Below are 21,624 nucleotides of genomic sequence, written 5' to 3'. Positions count from 1 at the left end.
TGGTTTTTGTGCTTAATAATATGGACTAAGGTTTTTAACTGTAGTGTATGGGCGAATTGCGCTTCTTTCTGGGTATTTAAATGTAATTTATATCTTAAAGACTTGCGAATAAGGTTTTCATATCTACAGGATTCTAAAAATTTTTGTTGATTGATAATATTAGCATGTTTTTTACCTAGACTAATAAAATAAAAGATATCATAGCCTCCCCGTAGGCTAGACAAAAACAGTGACGAACACCACACTGCCTTTCCATAACAAACAAATACAAAGTAGAAACAATAGGGAAAATCTTTTCAAGACAGTGGAAATCAATTCGGTAAATATTTCGGCCCTATGTCCAAGGGCCGCCTTCAGCACAATACGAGAACAAGAGAGAAAATATGTATATATAAATAAACTTACATTAAATTGTGAGAACTAAAACTAAATAATGTTTTCTAAAAACTTTTTTATAAAACAGCCGTAGCATCCTTACTTCAACGAAGTTCAACCAGGACTGACAAAAAGAATGAAGTGAGAATATAAACTCATTCAAACTAAAGATAACAAAGTGATTAAGTAGAATTTCTGAGAGCCAACCTAGCTTTTTTAGCAGCCTGTCTCAAAGGTCTTTTCGTAGCTGGTTCAATACTATTATAAATCGGTTTAGTAAAGATTTTGTTAGATCATTTTTAATTAAATTTGAGTATAAAACTACCGTTTTTAGATGTGTTAATTATTCGTAATGCTGATCAACTGGATTTTACTATCTATCGAAAGCCAACACAAAACAAATATTGTATATATATATATATATATATATATATATATATATATATATATATATATATATATATATATATATATATATATATATATATATATATATATATATATATATATATATATATATATATATATATATATATATATATATGGTCTACATTTTAAGGGAAATCTATTAAGATTTTGTGCTGTAATTGGTAAGAAATACCGCCAGGAGCCCCTCATGGTCCAAACATTACATCCCTCCATCTTTTCCATTCTATAGCTCATATGATACTGCATGTCTAAGTTCTTGAATTGTCCTTTCTGACCCTCTAAAGGAAAGAATACTCCCATTTCCCAATTCCAACCCTTGAGTAAGTTTCTGTAGCTTTAGTACTTTTATTTCCTGTGGTTTTAGAGATGGCAGCTACATGCTATTGTCAGAATCACTGTCCAGATGGTCAACTGAATGGAACATGTAATCTCCAACCTTTTAGTCAGTGCTATGCAGCTGCTGAAGAAGTATTAAACCCTGACACTGGTCAGCTAGAGCCAGAATGGTCATATGGATGTATGCCCCCTGGAGAACAAGGTTTCATGCAGGTAGGCCAACTAGGGACTATTTTGTTGGGATCATGCCCCATGGTTGTATCTGACATTTTCTCACTAACAAGATAATTTTTATTTATTTATTTCAAATAAAAAAAGGAGTAAGCCATAAACTTGTCTTGTTATGAATAGACAATAAACAAGAATTGGACTCTGGGAAATGACTGGTACCACAATTACAAATACATTCCTTAGACTTAACAAATTATTGAAATAAGTAAATACGTTAGAGTGAAGAAAGAGATAAATTCACGACACTCTTCATAGGGATACTGAGTAAAAAAGATTCTACAAATGCCATAGATATTATGGTTCTGTATATTGTCCTTCATAAAAAGAGGCTCCAATCAAAGCTGTTTTAAAGAATCCAGAGAAAAACTGGTTTAATTTAAATCAAGCAGTGAACAAAACATACTAAAAACAAACACAGCAAAGAACATTAATCAATAGAAAAATTCCAAATTTGTCAACTCCAAATCCGGGAGCCTGTATCAACCATAAAGAAAAAAAAGGGAAAAAACAAAATAATTTAAATCATTAAAAAAACAAACACTAAAAACACAACACATCTATGCAAGAAGTCAATTGTGACTGAAAGGGTTCCAATAGCCTCTGCTCGCTCAAAATCTCCAGGTTTGGACGTGTTTCCTTATGATTTACCATATGTCACGGACAATTGACTTATTTTTGGTGTTTTCGAATCCGGGCCTGCTATAGGTAGCACCCTCCCCCCCCAAAAAAAAGAAAAAATTGAGTGCATTCTTGGGCGAATATTATATGAATGAACATAATCATTTTTTGCAACTGAAAATTGTAAATTAATTCAGTGACTGGAGCTTGCACTCCAGTACTTGAACTGGATTGAGAACTTTGTTCAATTATGAACAAAGTTCATAATTGACGAGAGGGGGTGATTCTGTAAGATACCACGTTGCCTTAAAGGCTTTAAGCAGCTAATTGTTAGATGTATATTTCTTCCCTCATAGTATATTTGCTTATAGTTTTATAATTTTTTATAATTTTTGCCAATCAGTATCTTCGTAGGGATACTGAGTAACACAGATTCTACAAATGCCATAGATATTATGATTCTGTTTATTGTCTTTCATAAAAAGAGGCTCCAATCAAAGCTGTTTTAAAAAGCTGTAACATTATTTCTTGAAACTATATGGTCAGGTAAAATGTTCCATGATTTAATTGACAACTTTACAGAAGAACCTTGTCCAATGAATTCTGCAGTGTAGGTGAATAATGGCTGAACTGAAAGTAATCACTAAAAGATAAATTATAAACACCTTTTGTATTTCGAATTGTATTAACTAAGTCTAATCTATCATCTTGAATTGCAGAGATGGTTGGCTCAAATAGCTTAGCCTACCCTCATAGGGCAATTGTCAAAAACTTTAATAGTATTTCTCAAAGCTAGTATCAAATTGAGAGTATCAAAGGGTGATTGTACATGCAGATGGTTTCTTCTAATTATTAAATAAAAAATACAAGTTTTTTTTTAACTGAAAGTAAGGAGCAATATTAAAACTTAAAACGAACAGAAATTACTTCGTATATGAAAGGGACTGCTTCCTCATCTACGCCCCGCTCTTTACGCTAAAGTTTGACTCTTTCTCTCAACTCTACTTTTTAAAACAGTAAAAACTTTAGCGTAAAGAGCGGGGCATTGATGAGGAAGCAGCCCCTTTCATATACGAAGTAATTTCTGTTCGTTTTAAGTTTTAATGTCGCTCCTTACTTTCAGTTAAAAAAACTTGTTTTTTTATTTAATTTCTGAACGTTTTGAATGAATGCAGGTTTTGATTTTGGCTTTCCGCACATGAATAAAAATTTGCATATTTATTTTTTTGGCTAAATGGCTTTCTTATAGTTTTGATCAAATGATTTTGAGAAAAAAAGGAACAGGGGAGGAAGCCTGGTGCCCTCCAATTTTTTTGGTTACTTAAAAAGGCAACATTTTTATTTCCGTTGGAATGAGCCCTCTCGCAACATTCTAGGACCACTGGGTCGATACGATCACCCCTGGGAAAAACAAACAAACAAACAAATAAACATGTGATCTGCCTTCTGGCAAAAAATACAAAATTCCACATTTTTGTAGATAGGAGCTTGAGACTTCTACAATAGGGTTCTCTGATACGCTGAATCTGATGGTGTGATTTTCGTTAAGATTTAGGGGGTGTTTCCCCCTATTGTCTAAAATAAGGCAAATTTTCTCAGGCTCGTAACTTTTGATGGGTAAAACTAAACTTGATGAAACTTATATATTTAAAATTAGTATTAAAATGCGATTCTTTTGATGGAGCTATTGGTATCTAAATTCTTTTTTTTAGAGTTTTGGTTACTATTGAGCCGGGTCACTCCTTACTACAGTTCGTTACCACGAACTGTTTGATTTTATAAGCACCTGTATGACCAAGTCTAATATGACATAAAGGTATGATAATATTAATTTGCTAATAGGTGCCTGAAGTTTAAACCTTTAGGCTGCATTTATGTTATTTTGAAGTCATAAATTGAAGTCCTAATATTTTCAGAAGATTGGGGAGGGAGTGGGGTTGCTTTACTGACTTTTCCATAAATATGCCGAGGAAAAAACAGCAAGGTCCTTAATGGCACAACAGTTACTCATATTAGATCCACTAGTGATCACTTGGGCCACATTTTTATCAGTAAAATTTTCTGTTATATTTCAACTATATTTCAATGATTCAGATTAATATAAATACACGAGGGCCAAAACCGAGGTATAATAAGCTAGTTCTGGAGTTACTTGGTTGTTTTACATTTGTTTTTTCATAGGCATATATTTTGGTGGTGATATCTAGCACGGGGATACCATAGGGAATTTATGGTAGGCATGCCACTTGCCTGGGTAGGGTTATTTAAAGTGCCGAAACCCTATAGGCAATTGTGTATTCTCCTGACGAGTCCTTGTGTTGGGTTGTCGCCTCTGAATTATTTGTCTTTTTTATTGTTTTTAATATTTGGTATATGACGACTTATACTTACGATACGACTGCCTGTCCATGGATTATTCTTTATGGTTGATTGTGTACGGCTATGCTGTTTCACCTATGTAATTGGATGGATAAGTAGGGTTAAGGCCTCATTTAAGTACTGATCTATATTAATTACTAAAGTAGGAAAACATTCTTCCTTTCTTCTTCTGTCTTTTTTTTATGGTGTATGTTTATTTCTGTGTTTGTGCTGTTGCATTGATGATTTCTTTTTTCATTATAAGAAAGTTTGTGGGAGGGGCCTTGTGTCATCCCTCTAACCCCACCCAGGATTTGTCCATACAGCAGTAATAAATTTAAAATCCATTAAAACTATAAGTCAAAGTAAAGCAATATTAAAAAAAAACAAATAAAAAAGAATGCGATGATACAGGTGAAAACAAAAGAAAATACTTGAACTGATTCAAACAGAAATAGCAGGCTCATGTAGCAACACTAACTTTGCTGTTATGCCCAGAAAACAAAATTTTACGCCTTTTTTATACTATGGTAGTAAATCAGTAAAAATCTCAGATACCAAAAACATAATGCATAGGGTGCTTGAAAAAGATTAGAAACTAATACAAATGGTCATAGTAGGTTAAGCACACTTCGGCAAAGGTTATATGGTTACACCTATTAACAACTATTTTTGAGTGTCCAATCTGGAGTTTAAGCTTGGCATCAGAGATTGTATCCGACAGAAATGACTGTGAATTGTTGGTAAATTTAATTTGCAGTTGCAGCTGTTCCTAAGGGGTGGAAGGGGTGACCAGGCCTCCTGTACCAGTGCAGCAGCTTTGAGGGGGGGGGGGTGGATGTGGGATTGCCCGCTTCGACAAATTTTTCACTTTGATTTGGCCCTCTTTGATCATTTGGCCCTATTTGAGTTGGGAGCTTCCCCTGGGCACCAGCAACACTACAAACAGCTCTATTTCTAGCTATCTAATAGATAATAGCTATCTGATAGATAAAATGAAACGTATAGAAAATATTTAGAACATATTGGTGACTGAGAAGAAACATCAACATGAAATCGATCATCATCAATCATTTTATTAATACTAAAACTCTGTTGCAAATGTAAAAAAGCTATTTGGTCCAAGAAGCTTGCTTGTTATGGGCCATATAACACAATAATAGAGCACTAAAAGAACTATAAATAATACCCTAAATCAAAGAATGCATGTGAAATAAAGATGAAGGAGAATAAACACTAGCATACAATAAAAACAAAATCACTGGTAGTAATTATAACAATAGAAAAAAGTAGAAACCAAGAAAGTAGAGGAACATGAAAGACAAATTTAACATTAGAACATGAGAAAAAAAGGAAAAAAAGACAAATAACCAAGGACTTTAAAAGTTAAGAAGATTCCTGAAAACAATTGGAGAGAATAGGAGAAAAACAAAAAGAATAGGAGAGATCTATTAGTTCGGAAAGAATTCAAGAAAGGAGAAACAATTAGAAAGGAGAAAACAGGAAAAAATAAAAACAAAAGAGAGAGGGAAATTGCTAAACTTGAAAGACCCAATGAAAAACTACCTTTGTAGAAAGAAATAGAGGGGCATCTGGAGGGATGGAGTTCCATAATAGAATTGATTGATAAACAGGAGACCTCTTGGCTGCTGTAGATGATCCTTCGGGTAAAACAAATTTTGAGAAGAACTGTATAAAAAAGAAGAGCACCTACCTGAGCCTGTCAAAAAAGAAATTAGGTTACAAAAAGAGAGAGATCCTATATATAAGATTCTTTATAGAGAGATCCTTTTATATGTTATAGAAATGTTTATAGAAAAAGTGGAGAGAAAAAACGGAGCAAAATAAGTAAAACAGAAAGCCTGTTTACAGTGCAACCAGTTACAAGTAGTCATTATAAAATCATTACACATTGAAAATAAATTTTTATTAATTTACGTATTTAATTGATGTGTAAACAAATTACGTTGTGAATGATTACAAAGAATTAAAAGAAGTAATTATAAGATTACAATCTGTTTAAGCTAAATGTGAGGGTTTATAATTTTGGTATTAGACACACATTTTATAAAATAGAAGGAGATTTACCTCCCTCCTTTTATCACACCTTTCTTACATGAACTGGAGAATTTAACACACATCATCACTAATTTTAAGACGAAGAAAAGAATTTTAACATTAATATTTTTGGGGAGGAATAAAGAATAATGCAATTGTAACAAGGCTTTATCCTGGGGGGAGGAAATCTGTTTTAGTCTCCAGAACATAATAAAAATGAATATAAACACATTTTTAATGCATCAGTCAAATCAAGTTTGGATCCTGAATACAACCTTGATTAGGAATCCAGATAATAGACGTTTTGAGCATGCAATCTATTCAACTCCTTCTTTACACCCTCCCAGAAAGTTCCTATTTCCTTTAAATCTTTTTTTACGATATCCTCCCATCCAAGACAAGGACAACCTGCTTTCAGTTTAGCCCTTGATGGTTGGTCAAAAAAGACAATCTTTGGAAATCTTTCAACTGGAGAACTTTCCCTAGCCATCTCAATCTTTCTTTCATTATTGCCCTAGAAAGTGGAATTGAACTACATTTTTTGTACAGTCTACTGTTTGAAATGCAGTCAGTCAGTTGGGTACCCAGAGCACTTTGTAGGCAGTTTATCTGGAAAACATTTATCTTCCTACTCTTCCAAATTATTTTTAACCCTGACAAAATACCATGAGCCTTGGCTATTCTACTTTTAACATTTTTACTTCTCCCCACCATCTTTACTAATAATACTACCAAAGAAAGTAAAGCTGCCCTCCTGATCAGTCATACTTCAAACAGTAGGCTCTACGAAAAGTGTGCTTAAATCCTGCTTTCTAGGGCTGGAAGATTATATCTATTGTAGAAAGTCTTCAGGTCATTGCAACATAGAGTACAGTCTACAAACAAAGCCTAGGAACAAAATACAACTTTAGATAATATAATTCAAAAAAAGGAACAGACAAAAAGATGTACACCAAGGTTCAAGATTTTAACCAACAAACACCAATCATAATAAAATTCAAATCCTACAAACACAACTGTTTAATATCACATGCGTTTTTCTCAGCCATCCGCTCAATTAACCGACATTGACTCCTAAACACTCGTCCAAAACATTCATTCTGCAACTCAAGACAGCTCTTTATACTTGAATGCAAAATGAAATAAATTCACATCCACGCATATGGCAAAAATAGGGACCACCCACCAGCCTAAACTTTACGAAAAATTTCCTTCTCTCATCTAAATCCAAACTATCCCCTCTTACCAACAACAAATTCTTCAAATCCTCTTTATTCAACCCAAATTTAAAATAAACCTCCTCTCTCAACACTCTTTAGCTTGGGAGTAAAACCTCGAAGACATAGATTGATCCTTATGAGCTTGCCACTCCTGGATTTCTTGGTCATTTAGAGTTTGCTGGACATCCTTCCATACTGACACGCTTTCACCCATCAGGCATTTTTCTTCATTCTACATCTTGGAATGCCACAAAGGTCCAGTATTTTCTTGACCTGATTTGGCCACGAATCACGTCTACCCTCCTTCATGCTCTCTAAATAAGCTGACTTAAGAAGCCGAACTCTATGCAGCCTAATCATTTTCTCCCAGAATAATAAGATGATGAGAGAAATGTTGAGATGGCTAGGGCACCATCTACAGATGATGTGTGACAGATTGCTGAAGCTTGTCCTTTTCAGCCTATCGTCTAGTGCTAAACAGAAAGCAGGTCGTCCGCGGTTGGGGGTGGAGGATGTCATAAAGACATTTTTAAGGGAAAGGGAACTTTCTGGGAGGATGTAAACAGTGAGGCTTTGAATAGATTGGGATGTAGGAGGAGCATCCATAGCTGTGTTGGCCTCAGGTCGCTTGGTACTTTGGTGAGTTGTTAGTAGTAGTGGTGGCATTGATATGTGTTGTGATTGAAATATAGGACTTCTATTCTCTTGGCTTGATTAAAAAAAAAATGCTTGAATAAACTGTTGTTGGATTTAGGCTAAATTTAGGTAAATTAATTTATTAGGTTTTTTATATTTATATCTTTATATTCATTATTTATTATATTTATATTTTTATACTTATTTTTTTCTGTAGCTAATGCCAGTTTTAGTCTCAATAAATTTTTTTTTATGATTGGATATGTTTTTTTTTTGTATTCATTGAATCTTCTGGGGCTTGCTTTGATATTTATCAATATCATTTACAGTAATAATTTTTTTTTTATTCACAATACTCATCAATTTATTGAACTTTTGACTCTAGCTTCAAAAGATTAAATCCTTAGATTATTTCAAGGTGCAATATAATGTAATAAACAGCAAAAAAAGAGGAATAATAAAAAAAATAAAAAGAACAATAAACTAGACAAAAAAATCAGACCATCAAATTGCTAAACTTATAATTAGCAGACTTTTACAGCCCTTCATGTAGCAAAACCACCGCTGTTATATTTTAAGTTTTGCTGTTATATTGAAATTCTGCATAATTGTTCTGTTATTATACTGTGACTGTGAATAAAGTAAAATTTTTAAATACAGATAAATAGTGGAACAGAGAGCTATTACATCTTTTCGGGGGAGTATTTGGAAAAAAGTCAACTTTTTGTAGGAGTATTTGGAAAAAGACTAATAAAAAAAGTAGATTGGTCCCAGTTGGTCGAGTATAGTTTTCGTAGCGCCTTTTGGCTACATCTACTCCTTTTTCCAATAATTTTGAAATACCCAATCTGGAGCTCAAACTTAGCTTGGAAAGTGTACAAAACCGAAATGACTGCAAATCTTTGTAATTAAGATCACCAATCATCTGATAGATTCAACAAAAGGTATGGGAAAATTTTGACAACTAAATGGTGACCTAGAAGAAACCTTAGGAGATTTTTCACCAGGTGACATCCCCAGGAAGAGACAACAAGAAGAACAGAATTCTCTGCACAATTAATTCAGGGAATTTCATCGTGGCATGCTAAGTATAAGACATTAGAATTTCCTACAAAGCAGTAACTTCGAAGACTTCAATATATTAGACTTGTGCAGCTTAGAAATATAGGAGCCCCCCTTGTTTTGCAGGTTGCCGTACGCAAATCAAAGAATTTATATAATAACCATCACTGTTTTTGCAATGGAGAAAATGTTCCCACACCAACACTTTGAAAGCGTGATAATTTATTTACTGATATATAGAAAGATTGATACCATTTGAAGCCAGACAATGAATAGTTTGAGCTGTCAAAGCTTTCTTTTCCGAGATTTTAGCCTTTGTTTTTGACAGTTTAAAATCTTTTTTCTTCAATTCGTGTACATGATTGAATTTGCGCTGAAAATGTTTTTTAATATTGTAAGTTTTATTGGTTCCAATTTGTTTATTTATACTGAATGGGTGTCGTTGGAATTAATTATGATTAAGTTACTTAATTTTTACCGTAGCTTTGAAATATTATTCCTTTGTTAAGCTTCTTCCTTTTATTTCCAGAATTTAAATAATGTTTCGATATTATATATAGGCCTATATATATATATATATATATATATATATATATATATATATATATATATATATATATATATATATATATATAATTTTGTATTCGGTTATGTTTTTAAGCCTTTTGTAAATTTCTGCTTCGTTTTGTTTGTTGAAGTGTTTTTGTGATTTCCTTTATGTATTTTATATGGGCCACTTCTCAATTTTGAGGAAAAAAGCTTTTGAAAAGTCAAGAGTACATATGTACAGGCGTGTTTCTATAACGTGTTTAATTACTTCTATTAATTATTAAATAAAAAAAACAAGTTTTTTTTAACTGAAAGTAAGGAGCAACATTAAAACTTAAAACGCACAGAAATTACTTCGTATATGAAAAAGGCTGCTTCCTCATCAACGCCCCGCTCTTTACGCTAAAGTTTGACTCTTTCTCTCAATTCTTCTTTTTAAAACAGTAAAAAACTTTAGCGTAAAGAGCGGGGCGTTGATGAGGAAGCAGCCTCTTTCATATACGAAGTAATTTCTGCGCGTTTTAAGTTTTAATGTCGCTCCTTACTTTCAGTTAAAAAAACTTGTTTTTTTTTATTTAATTTCTGAACGTTTTTGAATCAATGCATGTTTTGATTTTGGCTCTCCGCAGAGGAATAATCAAAACGAAATTTGCATATTTTTTTTTTTGGCTTAATGGCTTTCTCATAATTTTGATCGAATGATTTTGAGAAAAAAAGAGCGGGGGACCAAACCTAGTTGCCCCCCGATTTTTTGGTTAATTAAAAAGGCAACTAGAACTTTTAATTTTTTACGAATCTTTTTATTGGTAAAAGATTTACGTAACTTATAAATTAGCTTACGTAAAGAACTTTTGTATTCTCATGTTTTTATTACATATATGAGGGGATTCGCCCCATCGTCAGTACCTCGCTCTTTACACTAAAGCTTAAATTTTATCCCAATTCATTAAGAATGACCCCCTGAATCACAAAAGCCGTAGAATAAGTAGTTGAAATTACTGAAAATACGTAAAGAGCGAGGTATTAGAAGGAGGTGAGCCCCTCACATGGGTAATAATTTCTGTTTGTTTTAAGTTTTATTGCTGTTCCTTACTTCCAGCTGAAAAAGCTTTTTCACTTTTATTTTTTAATTGTTTTTTTTTTAAAAATAATGCTAGTAGCCTATATCCTGCTCTCCCTTCATGGAAATTTTCTTCTCCCATTACAAATTCTCTAAGGAAAGTTCCCCCAGCATATCCCCCTCTTCTCAACCCCTCCCCCAAACCAAAAAAATCCTCCTGAAAACGCCTGTATACTTCCCAATAACCATTACTATATGTAAGCACAGGTCAAAGTTTGTAACTTGTTGCCCCTCCCACGGGGACTGTGGGGAAGTAAGTCGTCCCCAAAGACATAGTTATAAGGTTTTTCGACTACGCTGAATAAAATGGCTATCTCAGAATTTTGATCCGTTGACTTTGGGAAAATAATTAGCGTGGGAGGGGGCTTAGGTGCCCTCCAATTTTTTTGGTCACTTAAAAAGGGCACTAGAACTTTTCATTTCCGTTAGAATGAGCCCTCTTGCAACATTCTAGGACAACTGGGTCGATACGATCACCCCTGGGAAAAAGAAAAACAAAAAAACAAATAAACACGCATCCGTGATCTGCCTTCTGGCAAAAAATGCAAAATTCCACATTTTTGTAGATAGGAGCTTTTGAAACTTCTACAGTAGGGTTCTCTGATACGCTGAATCTGATGGTGTGATTTTCGTTAAGATTCTATGACTTTTAGGGGGCGTTTCCCCCTATTTTCTAAAATAACGCAAATTTTCTCAGGCTCGTAACTTTTGATGGGTAAGACTAAACTTGATGAAACTTATATATTTAAAACCAGCATTAAAATGCGATTCTTTTGATGTAGCTATTGGTATCAAAATTCCATTTTTTAGAGTTTTGGTTACTATTGAGCCGGGTCGCTCCTTACTACAGTTTGTTACCACGAACTGTTTGATATATTGATTAATTTTAACTAAATTATTAATTATATTGATTTAGTATAATTATATTTATTTAATTATAATCTATAACGTGTCTAATTATTATCCATTACTGTGTCTTCATTATTCCTTATTCATAGTAAAAAAAAAAAAAAAAAAAAAAAAAAAAAAATCAGAATCTGCACTTTTCTGTATGCAATTTTTAAAGATTTGAAAGGCTACAGAAGGAGTAGAAAAAGAAACTTAAAACCTCTTTTGAAAGCTTGAATGGAAAGAGAAAACAGTAACTATGGGCCTACTGACAACCATGACCCTGGTTGTCAGACAAACCAAAACCTCTATAAGCTAAATAATTGTTCCAAAATTAATATCGGAAATTATCAAAGGGAGCAAAGGATATTTAGGAACTTTGCTGAGAATTCTAGGAACAGGTTTCATTTTCCAACCATTATACACAGGTTTCATTCCAACCATTATTCCCTGATGTTTATAGTGTAGGAAATATGACAGAGGAGAGTCTAGCTCTCTCCAGTTAACTATGTTCTAAATTTTTTCCCCTACCAAAATATTAATGATCAGTGTGTCTCATAAACCCTGGGTCTCAAGAGATCTCAAAAAGAATGATTAGCCCTACATTAAATAAGCGTATTGCAAGCGATTTCTGTAATTTATGGCATTAAATGGGCAATTGCAAGAACTGGATTACGCTCGAAAACGCTTGTTGAAACTTATTAAATTAATATTGTTTGGATGTTCATCCAAAGTGCATGATCCTCAAGTCACGACAGTGAGAAGGAGGATTAAATTCGCCATCATCATCATCATCATCAAAAACAGCAACAATTTAAAAATGGCGGAGAATGGTGAAAAGTGAGGTTTATTTCATTTTAAACTAATTCATTGATCAGTCCATCTATTTCAAGGCTAAGACTTGCTGAGAATACAAGAAAAGGTTGTAGGACGATGGGCAGAACAAGGAAATCGGTCCTTGCTCTCTACTGTAAAATGTAGTTGCATTCACTACACAGGAATCTGAGGCTACTGACCAACAAAGTGATATTTTAAAAAAGAATTACAAATGGACCAACATCATACTACTGACAAAACGTAATACTACTGACAAAACTGTACAAAACGCCCGACACCAAAGGAAATATGTATAACTTGGTGCTGAGAAAGAATATTGTGAGATAGTATGTGATAAAAACTTTTCAAAATGATAATGACCGTTTCTGTTTAGGCGCGTAAAAATAGAAGCAAAGTGAGAAGTCCAAATAGACTCACTGATCAAATCTCTTAAATTATTGCTAAAATATTTGCTAATTTAGAAGAATTCATGACATTTGGCCAATGATATTGACTGTAATCCAATCATTTAAATCCAAACATCTGTACTATATGACTCCCGCCCTCCCGATTTACCTCTATTTCTCTCTGTATAGACAGTCCTCGTCAGGTATTTCCAGTTTAATTTTTTTTTATTCTGTCCTAATATGTTTCTCTCTTCTCTTCATTTGGTAAATTTTGATTCTAAATGCTTTTTTTTTATTCCGTTTTAATTTTTCATCTCATTTCTTCATTTAAATTCTTTTTCAGTTATATTTTATTTTTCCTTCTAAATATCCTATCTGATAGCTGGTCTTGTTGCAGTGTTATTTCGCTCCTAAAAGCGGATAAGATTTACTAGATGTTTTCCAGAGAAATTGCCTACGGATTGTTCTGGGTACCCGCCTGACTGACCGTATTTCAAACAGTAGGTTGTACGAAAAATGTGGTTCAATCCCGCTTTTTAGGGATATAATGAAAGAAAGGTTGAGATGGCTAGGCCACGATTTGCGGATGAAGGATGACAGATAATAAAAAAATATATAAAAATTATAAAGATTATAAATTATAAAGAAATAAAATTATAAGATATAAGGAAAGAAAGGTTGAGATGGCTAGGCCACAGTCTGCGGATGAAGAAATACATAATTACATCGTTGAAACAAATTTGGACATTGTTTTCTGGGGTGTGGAAAATTTCTGAATGCAATTCATGTGCAAAAAGATATTGGTTATTGATCAGCAACATTCTCATCAATATGTACATGAGCAGGAGAAATTTCAAGATATGACGAGCAAGTTCCTTGGTCCAAATTTTAAATTTAAAAAAACTCAATATCCCCAGTAAGAAGGTGCAGTATAGAAGTATAGCAGTAAGAAGGTGTTCTGGGTAGCGTATCAATATCATAATTAATAATTAAATCATTAATTAGGAATTCCTTGTCTTTTGTCCCGTTTATATTCAACAAAATTATATAGACTGACTCATTCATCTTTTCCTGCTGGAGAAAACACTGAAAACGCTCGACAGAAAGAGAAGTCGAATTTTGAGCCGGAGATACGAGCGCAAAACTTTATTGGGTTTTTTACATGAAACTTTGTGGCAGCTAAGAAAGCGAAAAATTTTTAAGCCACAAAGCTGTTTACAAATATACTCTGTTTCTCTATACTTCTATATTATGACATTTTTGAGTCTCTCTGCTAAATGAGTAACATATGACAATCTATAGATGTCAGACACTTGACAAAACACGGCACTTCAGGCTAGAAGAGACCTGATGATTTATACAATTAGTAGCTTAACCATAATGGAATTATTTAGTTGAAATGGGGAACCCTACTCAAATCATGCATTTGGGAGTAAAGGTCCCACAAGCTGACTTCATACGACTGGGAGATCCGCTGCTAAAGCAGCAATGTGAAGTCTCTGTGAACTCAAAAACAGGAATAACTTCATTGCCCCATTTTAGCCTTTTTACTCCACAATCCTTTACACTCAGAGTAGCAAAATAAATCTTCACATGAAGTAGAAATTCAGAGTTCAGTCTTATTGTAAATATTGGGACTCGCGAGGAGCTCTAAGGTTAAAAGAATTTCTTTAGGAAGATTAAAAAACGTCTTTGCGACAGCTTTTGGCAGATTCTGATAAGTATTTGAAATAGACAAATTGTAATCTGTTATTTTTTTTGTCCAGTATTCTATACACACTTTTCGTGCAGTGAATAGTTTTGCCAAGCACCCAGTTTCCTTTAAAAGGTCATAAAGCAAGCTAGGGACAATGGAAATAATGTGACTTCGACAAGTCGAACGACTTCGACAAGTTGAGTATGTGGCTTCCACAAGTGTCCTTACCTTAGTACCTTAGTTCTTTTTCTAAGTTAGTTTTTTCTAAGTAAATTCAAGACATTTGATTTTTTGAAAATGTATTCAAAGCTATTTAATTACGGCTAAAGTCCTAACAGGGACAAGTGGAACCTCAGATGGAGATTTTATCACAAATATAGGCGTAGTCAGTAGCGATTTTGAGTCTCATGATCTGGGGGGCAAGGTCCCTTAGTAGTGGTGTAAATATGAAAAAAAAAACTTGAAAGGGATACCTGTCCCCCCAGCCTAGGCCTAGAACCACCATTGGGCATAGTCTTTTAAGTGTCGTAAATATATGTTTTCGATTCATCTAATCTCGAATAAGGCTTTGAGCAGGACTAGCTCTCGAGCGTTTTGGGCACAGTTCAAAAGGCTGTCTTTACCTGTGATACAAATACAGGATCAAAAAATTCAACCCCCGTTCAAATAAGTTCTGAACAATTGACTCTGTTTATAAGGGTAAATTGCAAAAATCCAAGCTCGATGAATATAGGACTCTGCTAATTCAAGTAATAACCTTCTTCAAAGCACAGATGTAAAGCGGTCATAGCGGGTGAAAAGACGAAAAGAAACTGTTATGTAATTTTTTTTCCCGTGAATTTAAAGTCAAAGTATGTTTTGCCTCTAAACATATTTGTTCTTTGTTTGGTGTAATTTAATTTGTATAAGTAATTATATATTATATATGATTTAGTTTCGGTTTTATATTCCAGTGCAAAGGTCATTTGGTTCCACATTTGATTCCCAAATCGATAGCATGTTGCCATAGTAGTGACCTCTGCAATAAGGAATTACGCCCTATGTTTAGGCCAACCTCATCTACCTGGTCCCAGCTGATTACTGCAGAAAATGTACATTTGCTCGCTTTTCTTATCTGTGCGTCATTATGCTTTGCAGTGATATTGGTCCTGCTTATTGTATGCCATAGAAGGTACGATTTTTTCATTATTTAAGATTCTTAATTATTTATCATTTTTATAACAAGCAGAGCCATTTGTATGGTTGGTGGCACCTGATAAAAATTCATTCAACCCTCCCCCCGCTCCCGACTAAAATATAAGCAAAACAGCTGAATCAATGAGAAACATTTGATCTAAGTTGGCAATATCCCAGACGCGGTGCACCCCTCCCCCTGGTAACGAGAACATCAGAATAAAAAAAACAGTCTAGGCATTATATCTACAGGCATTTTTGGGTCTATTAATACGTTTTCTTAAATTTTCTTATTGATTTTTTCAAACTTGTGAAGTTTTTATGGCAGTACTGTATGTTTGTCAGAGTTGCCACGTTGTACCGTGAACATAAAAAAAAACTAATTGGTCAAACTTGATAAATATTTTTGTCTGTAACATCGAAACATTGAAATTTGGTTGACTCCCAAATACTGCCACACTTTCAAATGACAGCTTTATCTTCCTAAGCCTGTTGGTGCCACATGTGTTTTGCTCATTTTGTGCCATTTCTTTTAATTTAGACTCTGCCACCACCAAAACCTAGATAACTACTATAGAGGCCCTTTTCATTAGAAAATGATTTCCTGATTTTCAAATTGTATATTTTATGCAAGTTCCTACTTCACCAGTCTAAACAGTCAAATTTCCCTGTCACTGTCCTTGGTACATCAGTGTTTATATTATGTTTTATGTTGGTACATATTTTATGCATATTTTAATATTTTATGCATATTTTAGGCATTTTATGTACATGTTTTATGGTACATATTTTACATATTTTATGCAAGTTTCTACTTGACCAGTTTAAACAGTCAAATTTTGCTGTCACTGTCCTTGGTACATCAGTGTTTATATTATGTTTTATGTTGGTACATATTTTATGCATATTTTAATATTTTATGCATATTTTAGGCATTTTATGTACATGTTTTATGGTACATATTTTACATATTTTATGCAAGTTTCTACTTGATCAGTCTAAACAGTCAAATTTTGCTGTCACTGTCCTTGGTACATCAGTGTTTATATTATGTTTTATGCTGGTACATATTTTATGCATATTTTGATATTTTATGCATATTTTAGGCATTTTATGTACATGTTTTATGGTACATGTTTTACATATTTTATGCAAGTTTCTACTTGACCAGTCTAAACAATCAAATTTTGCTGTCACTGTCCTTGGTACATCAGTGTTTATATTATGTTTTATGTTGGTACATATTTTATGCTTATTTTAATATTTTATGCATATTTTAGGCATTTTATGTACATGTTTTATGGTACATATTTTACATATTTTATGCAAGTTTCTACTTGACCAGTCTAAACAGTCAAATTTTGCTGTCACTGTCCTTGGTACATCAGTGTTTATATTATGTTTTATGTTGGTACATATTTTATGCATATTTTAATATTTTATGCATATTTTAGGCATTTTATGTACATGTTTTATGGTACATATTTTACATATTTTATGCAAGTTTCTACTTGACCAGTCTAAACAATCAAATTTTGCTGTCACTGTCCTTGGTACATCAGTGTTTATATTATGTTTTATGTTGGTACATATTTTATGCATATTTTAATATTTTATGCATATTTTAGGCATTTTATGTACATGTTTTATGGTACATATTTTACATATTTTATGCAAGTTTCTATTTGACCAGTCTAAACAGTCAAATTTTGCTGTCACTGTCCTTGGTACATCAGTGTTTATATTATGTTTTATGTTGGTACATATTTTATGCATATTTTAGGCATTTTATGTACATGTTTTATGGTACATATTTTACATATTTTATGCAAGTTTCTACTTGACCAGTCTAAACAATCAAATTTTGCTGTCACTGTCCTTGGTACATCAGTGTTTATATTATGTTTTATGTTGGTACATATTTTATGCATATTTTAGGCATTTTATGTACATGTTTTATGGTACATATTTTATGCAAGTTTCTACTTGACCAGTCTAAACAGTCAAATTTTGCTGTCACTGTCCTTGGTACATCAGTGTTTATATTATGTTTTATGTTGGTACATATTTTATGCATATTTTAGGCATTTTATGTACATGTTTTATGGTACATATTTTACATATTTTATGCAAGTTTCTACTTGACCAGTCTAAACAATCAAATTTTGCTGTCACTGTCCTTGGTACATCAGTGTTTATATTATGTTTCATGTTGGTACATGTAACATAAGAATGTACCAGTGTTGCATGGATCAGTGTTATTTTTGGCAAGATTAAATTGGCACTCTGTCCTGTTTTCCTATCTTTGCCTATTCTTAAATGTATTTCTATTTCAAAGGGGATGGGCGTATTTCCCCATTTGGGACGTCCGTAGTAAGAATATTTTTTTTTAGAAACTTTTGAAATCTTAGAGAGTCTAAAATTAATTTCGCTATATCAGACCCCACTCCCTCCTGAATAATAGTTGAAGGATTTTGCTTTCCAGGATGATTTTCACTCTTGACGCATGGTTATGCACATATTAAACTTGAATTAAAAAAAAGAAATTGAAGAAAGGTTTGGTAGCCTCCCTCACGTTTAGGAGAGCCAAGAATCAAACAGTTTTTGGTAGCAAACTGTCAGCAAAGAGTGGTCCTTGAAATCGAAAATCTTAAACGGAATTTTGATCATTCTTTATGGAACAATAAAATCTCTTATTGAAACTGCTTCTAAATATACAAATTCCATTTTTGTAAATAAAGATTTGTATAATCTTATAAAGGGCTATTCAAATAAAAAAATTCAAGATTTAGTGACCTTTCTAATAATAGAGACCATTCCATAGGGAAGTACCGAATTCTTACATTCAGATCTGTAAAGCATGTATTTTGGACTGGACAGGGCTGAAATCCTACCGAGAGAAAATTTTGGCAACTATTGAGGTGATATTTATGAAGGTGCTTCTAGATTTACAGAATTCTATTTGCACATTATTTTTTATAATTTTAAAAAGGGAATAAACCCCCCCCCCCTCAGAAGCGGTATGTATTCCCAGTGTTTATGTTATATTACAAGTTTTTAGTATGCTTTTGGGAGAAAGCTACAGACGACATTTTCTCATCTCCTTTTATTTCAAATCACAATGATAAACAGAAAATGTTGAGACATATTGATGGCTTGCGTTTCCTGTTTTGGTGTGATTTTTTAGTTTTTGATATGCTTTTTTTCAGCAGGGGTGTTTCATGGTTATGTTTATGTTTCAATTTTTGGTTATGTTCAGTTCGGTTATTTTTCAATTTAAAACCAGATTTTTGCTGTCATCATATGGGTGAATTTTATTTTTAATTGAAAAAATAAACAAATTTTTACAGATTTTTTTTTTCTTTTTTTTTTTTTTTTTTTACAGAATTAAACAATGAAATTATAGAGAAAACGGGTGTAATATTAAAAAAAAGGTAGTGGGCAAGAAAAAAAAGCAATAAAAATTAAATAATAAAGAAGTCTTAATGTTTAGACTTGACGTCAGGAAGCCTTTATCAACAGAAAAATAACTTTACGAAAAAAAACTAAATTAAACGCTACATATAAAGAAAAGGAAAACAATAAGCGATTTTTCTCTTTCAAGAAAGAAAGCTTTGTCGATGCGAACGCGTAGTCAGAAAGAAAGATTGGAAGGATGATTATGCATTCATGTCGACTAAGGTTTCTCCACCATTGAACTGGTTACAAGTTGGCTAAATAGGTGCATTATGATTTACATAAGGTCTGAGAATATAAACTTGTTCCTGATAGGGAAACTATTTTCAACTGATCAATCATTAACTCTCTTACACATTTACGTTACACAGTAACAATGTGACATCTATATTTTTTAAATATTTCTTGTTTCTGATAGATATTTTCCATTATGTCAAATCTCCATGATCTTAAAAGTTATCTTCGTTTTTATCTTGATGACGTTGTAACCTTTTTTCTCCTTTTTGTTCTTTGTTGAGGGTGTAAACCACTTTCTAGTTTCAATTTTCTTGTAACTACAACTTTCAACTTTCTTGTAAACGGTAAAGGTAAAGGTAGGTAAAGGATACGGCATTAGACTTTACAGTCCGTACCGGCGGTGCTGATCTCCGTTTCTTGGCCCTTCAACCAGGAAGTGCAATGGGGGGTTTGGGGCCAGCCATGCTGTGCTTTCGCATACCCTTCCTGTTTACCTTCTCCAGATTTCTCCAGGTACCAATTTAGAGCTGGGTCGACTCTGGCAAAGCTTACAGTCACGCCACTGACCCCCGTCCCAAACTGAAGAATTGGGTACACTGGGATTCAAACCCGCGTCCTCTCAGACAAGGGATCCCGAATCCAGCGCACCAACCCACTCGGCCAGGACGGCAGCTTGTAAACGGTCTTTCTTTCTGACTACGTGTTCATATCGACTATGTGTGATAAAACTCTTTCAGGTTTACCTGCACGATTTAATGGTTGGTTTAATGGGAGGGGGAAGGGGGAATTCTCTGGTGGGAGAATTTTCCGGAGGAATTGCCATGGGGTGCGGTCGTGAGAATTTTCGGGAGGAGAATGGTCTTTGTGGGGAATTTCCCCGGAGAATTTGTCAAATCCTTAAATTTAAAAATCGGATCCTTCTTGATGCACAGGAGGAATTTTCTGGGAGAATTTTTCTCGTTGGGGGACTTTTTCGCTATGGGGACTTTCCAGTGGGATTTTCCTTGAATGTCCTTACTATAAAGATCACAGCAACGCCCCGTGGGTAAGCTAGTTAAGAATAAATAAGAAATTGTAAATGCCCTGGCATACACTTCTGCCTTGTTGCCACAAAAAAAAAAAATGGAAAAAAGAAAATATATTGGGAAATTGTGAACATAAAAAAAGAAGATTATTTTCTTAAGTTAAAAAATGAATAAATAACAGACTTAAAAAAATTGAATTATAAAATAGCCATTATGAAACAATATGCTTCATAATGCGTTTATCAAAAAGATTTTCATGTTTAATTGTTGCTTCCCGAAAGCGCTAAAAACAGGAAAGGTTTGATTGAACACATTCAGTTTTTCGTAGACAAAATGCGCCGCAAGCATGTCTCTCCTGGCTTTGTTATTGCCGGACACTTCAATCAAATGGGTTTCAAATATTTTAGATTTGCGACAAGCCGTTACAATACCTACCCATCAAAGTGGCAGTACACTTGACTGGATTTTTACAAACTTGACAGACTTTTATTACGCACCTAGACCCCTAGGACCCCTTCTGATTTCTGATCACTTTATCATCTTCTGGGAAGCCAGTTCGGTAATTCCGAAGCCAAAACGAGTCAAATATACAGTGCGACCACTTGCTGAGGACTCGATATCTACATTTGGTCGCTGGATCGGTAATTATCGGTTTGAGGACATTTGCTCTGAACAGGATATTCATATCAAAGTCAATAAGCTGAATACTCTGCTTCAGGAGCAATATCAGACTTGTTTTCCCGTAAAAGTCATTACTGTGAGTGACACTGATAAACCGTGGATAACCAATGATCTAAAGAATTTAATAAAAACCCGTTGTCGCCTTCATATCGCTGGTGATACCGTAGCTTCAGCCAAGTTGCGTAATCATATTGTTAAACTGAACAAGCGTGCCAAGAGGCAGTATGTGAGGGATAAAATTACTCCCTTACTC

General features: G+C 33.7%; 1 protein-coding gene across 1 annotated transcript in view; it reads left to right on the top strand.

The window, feature by feature from the left end:
* LOC136036436 (bone morphogenetic protein receptor type-1B-like) overlaps positions 1 to 21,624 on the top strand; it is a 68,931-nt gene that overhangs the window by 7,255 nt on the left and 40,052 nt on the right. Inside the window, exons 2-3 of the mRNA XM_065718671.1 lie at positions 1,169 to 1,353; positions 15,753 to 15,970. Coding sequence (XP_065574743.1) covers positions 1,171 to 1,353; positions 15,753 to 15,970 — 401 coding nt within the window. The 5' untranslated portion in view covers positions 1,169 to 1,170. The remainder of the gene's footprint in view (positions 1 to 1,168; positions 1,354 to 15,752; positions 15,971 to 21,624) is intronic.

Source organism: Artemia franciscana, chromosome 15 (genome assembly GCF_032884065.1).
Source record: "Artemia franciscana chromosome 15, ASM3288406v1, whole genome shotgun sequence".
NCBI classification, from domain to species: domain Eukaryota; kingdom Metazoa; phylum Arthropoda; class Branchiopoda; order Anostraca; family Artemiidae; genus Artemia; species Artemia franciscana.
The sequence above is the reverse complement of the archived record's forward strand: the minus strand, read 5'-3'. Positions and strand labels throughout refer to the sequence as shown.